The following is a 10,788-nucleotide window of genomic DNA, read 5'->3' as shown; positions in this document are numbered from 1 at the left end:
GACATGTGTTAATTTACTCCATAAGATAAATGTATGTACACTTATTTGAGGACTTGAGTCTCTTGTAGTTAAATTTTGTTTCTAAGCCAACATCGCATAAATTTAATCAAGAAAATAACTATTGTTTCACTTGCAATAGTTTCATAAAGTGGTCTCTTATTGCAACCCAAGCAAATTGTGAATCGTTGAAACCAAAACTTTATTCTACCGTGTGAAGATTATTTTTTGAGTTGCGTACTCCATTTTTTCACCTTGCTGAATTTTTTTGGGGTTTTGTGGCTTCCATATTGTACAATAATTGAACGAAAACACAATCACCACAAGTAAAAACACTACAAAATATACTTTAACCACCAACCTCCACTTGATAATGAAGAAGAATACACCACACTCAGGAAAGTATTGTTAGAATTAAAAAATATATGGAGGTGCATGAAAAGGTATGGACGTGGAAGGAGAATTTGTATAATGTTTTTTTTAGTTAAATAAAAGTCAAGGTTCCATATCAAAATATATTTCAAATTTAATATTAATAAATACATTTAGTTTCTAAAATACTTTTTTAGATTTCAGAATTTTTTTCCAGGAATATATTTTCAGATTTTGTTTTACAAAATTTATCTTTTGAAATGTATTTTATGTAATGTAATGTAATATGGAATTGTTTGTATGGAATGAGATTTTAGTTTTCTAATCCTATTAAATTTAATTTATGGAACATAACAATTTATTCTAAATTTTATTTTTTCACAATATATTTATTTAATTTTGGATTTTAAATTCGAGAATGAAGAATAATTTTAAAATTTAAAAAGTTGATTGGTGAAATTTCAAAATCATTGGTTGTAGTAAACAATTTAGAAGAGCCTCGTAGTAATTGTTTCTTCCTTCACCTTCCTGTGTTCTTTTGTCACTCCATATAAAACATAAAAATATATTTTTATCCTTCTTGTGTCACCTCATATTTTGGATTACATAATCTGAAAGTTAATCTCGAATTCAAAAATAGCTTATAGATTATGTAATCCAGAATATATTTAAAAAAAATGATATTATGGATTACATAATCCAAAAGCTACTCTCAAATCCAGACTTCCAAATTATATAATCCGGACACGCATTTGAAAAATGCTTCCAGATTATATAATCCAAAAGCTAATCTAGATTTTCAGATTATGTAATCCATAAACTAATTATGCATATAAAACATAATCTGGAAGTTAATCTCGAATTCAAAAATAATTATAGATTATGTAATCCATAATATATTTAAAAAAAAATGATATCATGGATTATATAATCTGGAAGTCTGGATTTGAGAGTAGCTTTCAGATTATATAATCCGGACACGCATTTGAAAAAAGATTTTCAGATTATATAATCCGAAAGCTAATCTAGATTTGTCAGAAACTAATCATGCATCTGAAAAAATGTTTCTGGATACATAATCGGGAAGCTAATTATGAATTTGGAAAAAGAGTTCCGGATTATGTAATCAAAATCTTACAGAGGACATTTTTGGAATACCAAAAATTTATGGAGGTGAGAGAAGAACATGTGAAGTTGCAGGAAGAAAGAGTCTAGAACGGGTATTCTCAACAACCAGGCCCATTTCCAATATGAATCCAGCCCATAATGGGGTATACGCGTTCTTCGCTTCGTTCCAATCTCTCTCCTGAGAGAGTATCTCTGATGAAGTAGACTGCGTCAAGTCTTCCATTCTTATTTTCTTTTCGTAATTCTCAATTCACCAAGTCTCGTTCCAATCTCAATCCCAATTCCAATTTTCTCAGTCTTTCTCCTTCCTTTTCTTTCAGATTCCATTCCAAAGGGCTTCTTTTATAATTTTTATTTGTAGTTTTTCCGTTCATTTTCCCACGACCACGCCTCCCTCTGATTTCAATCTGAAAAGGGTTTCTTCCTATTTCTCTTCCTATATTGTTTTTCCGCTCTCACGTTCCTCCCAAATTTTCCACCAAAGGTGTGTGTTTGAGGGTGTTGCAGCTCGATCACAATGAGAACACACGCTTTGCTGTTACTTTTGCTGTTGCCTATGATCATGTCTGGTGTTTCTGACGCCTCCTTTGTTCTGAAACTCCGAAAGTTGATTGCTTCTGATCCAAACGATAATAAAACAAAGGTTAGTTTCTTTCTTATGCTTCCGTGCTTTGTATAGCTTCCATTTATTTTAAACTTTTTATTTTTCTTACGATGGTTGAATAAAGTTTTCGCCTTTAGGATCCAAACCCTGTTGGTGATGGTCCTGTTTCCCCAGTTCCACAACCACAACCTTTACCCAAAGTGGCGAATGCAAATGATGGACACAATAATTCAGTTCCTCCTCCGAATGTACCTCCTCCACCACCTCCTCCACCGACAAAGGATGGTGCTGGCGGTGACAAGGATCAGAAACAAGGGAAGTTAAAAAATGAGGGAAAACTTTCCCATTCTACCACCAATGAGACTTGTGAGGGTGTCAACACGTGCACAGATGATGGGAACATGCTTGCGTGCATTTTAATAACTGGTACTAATTGTTCGGCACTGCTTTTGGTTATTTCATGAAGTCTCATTGATAAATGATTTGTTTCTTTATTTGTGCGTGTTTAATGTTTTGGTCCATGTGTTATTGGTTGTTATTTGTATTTATGTGTTCATAATAGGAGGACATTCACTGTGCATATACACATATCAAGCGGAGGATACTCTACTTTGGCCGTTGTGTTCTCTGTTTAGGATAACTATATTAAACTGTTAGTCTTTGGATGGTATGGAATTCTAGTTAGATTATGTTTACCAAATCGATAATGTCTTGATAGCTGAGTGCTCATGCTAGCTCATGCACTTGATGCAGCAGTGTGAATGATGCTGGCAGTTATTATTATTTGATTTCAAAGAACTTTATGCTCATGCAGTTTTCCTCCACCTTCACTACTTTAAGAAAATGGAAATAAATTCATCCTCTGTTTCTGCCATTTATAGGATAGTGTTTTTTAGAAAATATCAGCTTCAATTCAAAAGAACGCAAATGAAGCTGTAGACAAAATTATTGAATTTAACTTGGTTTCAAATTTATCACTTATTAAAAAATTGTTTTCTTAGTCAAAGTGGGAAAAGGGTATTTTTGTTGTTCTTAGATTTTAGGTTTCTATTTAATTCCCGGATTTGGGAAATGGATTTGTATGAGTAATTTAGATTCTCAAGAAGTGTTTGACAAATTTTAAAGTTAGCTTCATAAGTCAATGTAAAATAGAATCCGTTCTCAAATCTTAATAGTTCTTAGTTTGCTTAAAGTTTGATTTTGGATTTTGATCTTGTTTAACGACAATTTTGAGTAAATTTTTTATGACCTTTTTTATATAAATTTTAAATAAGGTAAAAAAAAGGAAAAAAAAAAATCAAGTGACTAACCCCACCTTCTGTTCTCATCCTTTCTCTTCCCTTCTCTTTTTTCCTCTATTTTCCAGTTACCTTCTCTGGCCACCCACCATTCTTTTTGTTTTCCATCACATAACTTCTTTTTCTTCTCTATTCATTTTATCCTCTCCTTCTCCTGTTATTCGGTCATTTATGGGGTCTGGTGATCTACTTTTATTTTGCATTACAGATCAGTATTTTTATTCACTATTATATTTTTATGATTGCTGTCTTGCTTCTGCAATAACCTTCATTTCCATCCACCATAAACTTTTTGGCCTTTTCTGTTTTGCTTGGACCCCTGAATTGTCTCCCACTATTCACAAACACTTGAACTATGTAAGAAAATAAAGAACTATTTTATTGATATCAATCACACCAATTACAATCTCATTATCTCTATTTGTAATATGCTGAAATGAATAGGAAGATTTTGAAGATATTTTTCTTAATTACTATGTGAATATTTTTTATCCTAATAATCTCCTATGTACAACACTCATCAAATTGGTAAATGAATATCAATCATTCTCAACTTGCCTACAAGATCCTGGAATCTGCCCTGAGGAAGCCCTTTAGTGAAATGTCTTCTATCGGGAATCTTGTAGGGACATGAGTTGTAACCACTAGGCCTTTATCAAGGTTATCTTTAATGAACTGGCTGTCATTTTCAATATGTTTGGTCTTATAATGTTGGATTGGATTATGAACCATTCCCATGGCTGATTTTGTTATCACAGTACAATTGCATAAGGATGTCAATCTTTATTTTAAGGTCTTCAAGTATGATCTTCATCCATAGTTCTTCACACACCTGGAGCAAGTCTCAAAATTCAGCTTCTGAACTAGAACGAGATATGTTATCTTGTTTTTTTGCTTCTCCAGATCACTAGACTTTTTCCAAGAAACATATAGTACCTAGATGTAGATTTTCTGTCAGTAACATATCTTGCATAGTCTGCATTAGTATATATCTTCAGGGTCAAAGTGTTTCCTTTCCTAAAAACCTTTCCTTGGCTTGACCTAAGAATTTTGTCAACTGCTTGTATGTGTTTGTCAACTGCTTGTACAAGCAATGTCTGTTTTCGTGTGTGATAAATAAAAGTTTTCCTACCAATCTTTGATATTGGGTTTTTTTCAATAGGAGAGCTCTCTTCACTTCAAATTCTATGATTCTGTTCAATAGACACAATGACTTTTAGGATGATAACATTTGTACCGTTTTTATTTGTAGGATAACCGATAAATACCCATTTAAGAGCTCTTGCATTTTATTTACTGTGGTTAGGATTATGATAATGTACAAATACACAACATCCAAATACTCGACAAGGTAGATTTGACACTAAAGGAGTAGAGGAAACAAAAGACAAAAAGGACTCAATAGGACAAACGTTGTTTAAGATATGAGTGGGTGGTTGACGAGATATGCAACAATTAACATAGCTTCTCCCCAATAGGTTTTAGGAACAAACATCTGTAAAAGGAGGGCTCTAGCTACCTCTAAATGATGATGATTTTTCCTTTTTGCAATTTCCTTTTGTTGTACAGTGTTAAACATGTTAGTTCATGAACAATACCATTATGAGACAAATTTGGAGAATTATTTATTTACATATTTAGTACTATTATCAGACCTACTTCTTTTAATATTTTTTTCCAAATTAATTTTGAACAAGGCAGAAAAAATTAACAAAAATTTGGAAGACCTCAAATTTACTTTTCATAATGTATGTCCACTTGACATGAGTACAATCATGTACCAAACTGTTTTGCTTTAGAAATAGATTCTAAAATAGGTTCCCAATCATTACAGTGAATCAAGTCAAATGGGAAATTACTCTTTTTATCAGAGAAAGGATAAGATGCACAATGATGCTTTGATAATTGACTAGTGAAAAAATGAGGGAACAGGGATCTTACAAGGTTGAAGGATAGATGCCTAAGTCTTTTATGATGAAGTTATATTTGGGAATTTGCCCATGTTTTTGATGTTGCTTGTTGGCTTATGACCTTTGTTTTGTTTTGTTTTGTTTTGGCTCTTGAATTCCAATAGATACAACCCATTCTGCTCCTTTGCAAATAAAATCGTCTTCCTCATGGCAAGGTCTTGAAATACACGATAAGAAGAGAATAAATTACTGAACAATTAAAATCTTGTGTAAGTTTTTGTACATGGATAAGCTATTAGTTAATTGTGGGACATATAAAACATCCTTTAATACAATAGATGATTCTAAAGTTATGTTCATGGATTCGCATATGGGTACACTATCACCATTTGCAACTATAATTAGTTGTTCTCTGGTCATTTTGACTTACGAATTGAAGAACTTAAGAAAAGGAGTTATGTGATTGGTGCTCCTGAGTTAAGAATCCAAACATCTTGAGACAAAGGTCAATATTACTTAATGTACTCTTATCTTTCATGGGCAGGGTATACCATCCAAATGACTTAGTCATTTATTCAATCATTGTTTTCAAATGATCAACTTATCGTTTTGATCCATAACAAAAAAAAAAGATCTGTTTCAGAACCAAAAATGACATGCCACCCCTTAGTGCTCAAGGGATCCTGATGACCCTGTCTGTTGCGATAGTGAGTGGGACACACCTCTCTGACCCACCACTAACCTCAACGACAATGGTGGCGGTTAATGAGGAAGCAGAAACAGGGCTCCCAAGATTAGGAGTTTTGATACCAACTTGAACTATGTAAGAAAATAAAGAATTATTTTATTGATATCAATCACACCAATTATAATATTATCATCTCTATTTAAAATAACCAAAACCTTTAAAAAAGGGAAATAAAAATATGCTGAAATGAATAGGAAGATTATGAAGATATTTTTTCCTAATTACTATGGAGATACTGAGATTTTTTTTTGTCCTAATAATATGCTATTTACAACACAAACACTGCACAAAATTCTTTGTTTGGCTATTTATTGGATGTGTCTTGAGTTCTAAAGCTTGTTTTTATGACTAGTTTGAATGGTTTTGGTAGCCAAATACTACACTATATTTTGGTGGAGTGTAAGGCCTTGTTTGTTGACTAATTTAAAAAATTGTTCTGTTTTTTAAAATTGTGTCCCCCAAAGCACAATTGGAAGTGTTTTTTTCCCTGGGCAAGTTTCTATATTCTAATTTTTTAAAAGTTTGTTTCGTGAACAAAGATCACTTAACAAAACAGAAGAGGATGAGAAAACATCTCCTAGCTGTTTTTTGTTTTCTAAAACACTTGTTTTGGAAACAATTTTCAAAACTTAATTGATTTTTGGATGACAATTGATTGGTTAGTAGTGTAAAATTGTTTTAGAAATCAGTTATTAAAACAAAAACACAAGAAATGAATGAGACCCTAATTCTCTTATTTTCTTGGGATGAGGTAAGCAGCTGCTTTTTTATTAGATTAAGTGTTTGGTATTCACAGTGTAAAGCACCCAAAATACTGAGGGATTGGGTAGCTTTTCTACATTGACAACTCTTGCCTTTTTTCTTTAATTTTTTTGGAGTATTTTTTATCAACCATCCCCTTTGTGTTCTCCTTCCCTTTGTGTAAATAAGTATTTTATAAAAAAGCTAGGTCATTGTTGCTAAACTAGTGATAATTTGTTACGGCCTAAATATGTTTTTAGTTGCACAAATATGAAGAGTTTTTCAGTCCTTCAAAATTCTATTTGTTGATTTTGGTCCTCTTAAATTTAATTTTAGACCATGATATTTTTACACCCAATATATTTTTACACCCACTTTATATCCACTATTCTACTCTTCATCTTGTTTTTTTCCTATACAAATACAAAAGTTCATTTTTTTATTAACCATATTACCCCTAAAAAGGGGTTGTCAGCTGGTTGGAGTGTCAAAATATAATTTCTCTTTAATTTTTTGGCAATGATCTCTATTAATATTTAGTGATAAAGTAGCATGCATCTAGATATGTTGTCAAAGTGGGTATTGATGTGTGACATGTCTAGTTGCATGTCACATCATCACTAAATAGTAACAAGGGCCATCTTTAAAAACAGATATATCTTTAAAAACATATATAAGGACCAAACTAACATTTATTTTAAGGACTAAAAATTTTTTTGTGTAATATTTATAGGATCAAAAAACATATAACCCTTTGTTTAATTGTTGGAAAAATATGTTTCTAGTCTTTGTACTTTTGGTTAAACTGGGTTTTAGTCCCTATAATTTCTAATTGATGAATTAGTCTCAAAACTTTGTAAACATGTGAATTTAGTCCCTCGTCCTATTTTTTAGCATTAAAAAACTACCCCTAAATGTTAAATCTAAGCATAAAGAAGCAATAACTTCACATATCTTTAGGAGTTGGAGGACTAATTCATCAATTTAAAAGTACAAGGAGTAAAGTTATGTTTGACAAAAAAGTATAGGGATTAAAAACATACTTTTCCCCTTTAACTTTTAACCAATTAGTCCTTGTAGTGGTGAAGCTAGTTTTTAAACTTGGCCCAATCCTTTTCGTAAGAGACTGGAAATAGTTAATTACCATAGTCCTATTTGCTCGATGCAAAGTAAGCGTCTATATTCATCACTTTTAGTTTAACCTGTTGAACCAGTCAGTCTGATCTAGCCTGTTTTTAAGAACTTTGATTGTGAGGTGTGTGTGGATTTATGGCCTATGGGCCTTTATCAGCATGTGAAGAAACAAAGCAAGCAATAATGCTGCATTCACGTCTCTATTTTAAATGATGTTTATGATAGGAGATCCTTCGGTACCCTTTGTTTTTATGAGGCTGGTACCTTTGTACTTATATTAAGTAAGTGGAAGAATTGGAGAAATAGTAACTACTAATTGTTGAAGTGTATTAAAGCATGTTACTTGTGTTGAAACTATTGGTCAATTTTTTAACTAATGTAGTATTGTTTTTACGAAAGTCAAAATTATGAACTTATTTTGTATTCATATTCCTTGTAAACCACAACCAGATCCCAAATACTTGGTTGTTCTTCTTCAAAACAGAGGAGATGACATCATTAAAGTGAAGCTTCGTCTTGATTTTGAAAATCTTGGAGATGTAGAAGTTGACAAAAGTAAAACAGAAAAGGTATTAATCATATTATCTTAAATTGACCTTTTTTTCTTAATTCATGTTTTTATTTATGTATCGAGTTACTATTTAATTCTGCATATCCCTTCTGAAGCAAAAGGCCTGACATTTACTGCTTCCTGACCACTGTCTCAATTTATTGTTTATTTTTAGAGACAAACTGAACTTAAGTATTATTTTGGACAAACAAAATGTCGTTTGTTAAAAAATACCAGTGAGCATTTGACAAAGGGTTTTGGGTAAATTGAATCAATTTTATCATTTTTCAGGACGCACTTTCATTAAATTTATGTAACAGTTACTAAGTTATGAAGTAGAATGGAAAGGACACTAATGATTGTGTTCCTCCATTCATGTTAGGGTAAGGAAGAGAATGAAAATACATGTAACAGAAATGAAGGGAAAGAGATTTTAAATATTCTTTTTTTTACCTTCAAAATTTCAATAAAATTTATCTTATTTTAGGCAGGAGAATCTGAATGTTCATTAAATCTCATTCAAATTTCTCTACTAATTCTCTTAAATCATGGAATGTAGGCTGAAAGTGTTGTGTTGTTCCTAGGAGGGCATCGTTCCACTTGCTTTTCTTCTTTCCACTACTATAATGCTTTTCAACAAGGGGTTGGCTGTACCCTTATTTTCCATTTCAGTTCATTTTGTTCAACTCATCCAAACTTGTAATACTCTGGAAATATTGAAGTTAATTGAATTCGGCTTATAATATTAATGTTTGTTTATGTCTACTTACCTTAAGAAAGTAATTCTTTTACAAACTGTCATAATTTAAATTGTGCAATTTGCAAATTCAGTCAATTGTTATTCCACCTCTTGCCGTTACACTACCATCACTTCATGGCTCACACTTTTTGCTCTTCCTTGTGCCTCTGTCTAGGAAGAACAGGGTAATCTTTCATGTGTAAAGCACTTATTTGTTGGTTTTTGCACTTGCTGTCTCAAGATCATTTGTTCAAGCTTGTGTTCTGTATATTGTTTTAGATGTTTTTCAAGAGAAATAAACTTGATGACCACAAATTCTTTCTGTACTCAATTACATTTCATTTCTGCAGTTCCCACCTTACTTCTTCTGCACTCTTATTTTTCAGATAAATATTACACGAAGTAGCAGTGAAAGTACCCAATTGACTTTGAATGCTGGAAAAGAGGATTGTGTGCTTCACCTGGTTCATATACCTGAAGACAATTTTGTTTTTCATCTTCCTTCTTATGACAAAGTTTTAACTCCAGTAAATGGTGCCTATTTCCTCATATTGATGGTCCTAATGTTTGGAGCAACATGGGTTTGCTGCGCTTGCAGGAAGAAACGTCAGGATGAGATTCCATATCAAGAGCTTGAAATGGCACTGCCTGAGACTGCTTCAGCTGCCAATGTGGGATCCGCCGAAGGTTGGGATCAGGATTGGGACGATGATTGGGACGACAATGTGGCGGTGAAGTCACCAGCACCACTTGCAGCAAGCATATCGGCAAATGGCCTTACTTCTAGATCATCAAACAAAGATGGATGGGAGAATACCTGGGATGATTAGTTATCAGTAGGCAAAAGATAAGGGAAATGGTATAATGTTAACCTCAAAGTAGAAAAGAAGGATGAAGTAGAAGCAGAAAGCAAGGTGAAGCACAAGAGTCAAGGATGTGAGCAATGTGGCTTTGCTGGGGCTTAATTTTGATGCATGTCCAATGCAAGGGACATAGAAAAAGGAAAGAGGAAGTGTAATAGTTATAACACATTGGATTTTGGTATTGAACATGTAATAGTGAGAGCCCTAGCCAAAACGGGAGACTAAAGAAATTGTAAATGAAATATAGGAGGTAAAGCATATCTTGATTTTGTCAAATTTATATACACACTATTCTTGAGATCTCCAAAATAAGAACTTTTGTTCTAATTAAGGTTTCTTTGAGGCTAGTTTTTCTTCAAAAGGGGTGATTGAGGCTGATTTCTGAAATGTGTTGTTGGGTTGGAAGTCCTTTTTTTCTTTCTTACCAAGTAGTAAGTAATAGTTATGATTTTATTGCTCTATTTTACATACTAAATTTTGTAATATACAAATTTGTTCATAATAACTATCCCTTCATGACTAGTTTAATATATATAAAAAAAATCCACACCATAATTAAATTGTTGGAGTTCACACTCTGTTGCTCTTATTTATTTGTTTTCTAACCTAGGGTTTCAACCTTCCTTACACAATTTTAAAAATACAATAAAAATAGAGGATATTGAATTAAAATATTAATTTTCATATTCTACACAAAATTTTAA

General features: G+C 32.4%; 1 protein-coding gene across 2 annotated transcripts; it reads left to right on the top strand.

Moving 5' to 3' along the window:
• Window positions 1-1,616: 1,616 nt before the first annotated feature.
• LOC137824104 (uncharacterized) lies at window positions 1,617-10,415 on the top strand. 2 transcript variants are annotated; one of them, XM_068629560.2, is made up of 4 exons: window positions 1,617-2,140; window positions 2,239-2,527; window positions 8,383-8,501; window positions 9,608-10,415. In XM_068629560.2, the coding sequence occupies exons 1-4, from the start codon at window positions 2,015-2,017 to the stop codon at window positions 10,049-10,051; spliced, it is 978 nt and encodes a 325-aa protein (XP_068485661.1). In that variant the 5' UTR covers window positions 1,617-2,014; the 3' UTR covers window positions 10,052-10,415. The 2 variants fall into 2 exon arrangements, with proteins under 2 accessions (XP_068485661.1, XP_090150096.1); XM_090293970.1 differs by lacking the exons at window positions 8,383-8,501; window positions 9,608-10,415 and adding an exon at window positions 2,664-2,981.
• Window positions 10,416-10,788: the final 373 nt, after the last annotated feature.

This window comes from Phaseolus vulgaris, chromosome 8, assembly GCF_051622355.1.
Source record: "Phaseolus vulgaris cultivar YP4 chromosome 8, ASM5162235v1, whole genome shotgun sequence".
NCBI lineage: Eukaryota > Viridiplantae > Streptophyta > Magnoliopsida > Fabales > Fabaceae > Phaseolus > Phaseolus vulgaris.
Note: the sequence above shows the minus strand (reverse complement) of the source record. Positions and strands in the feature narration are given on the sequence as shown.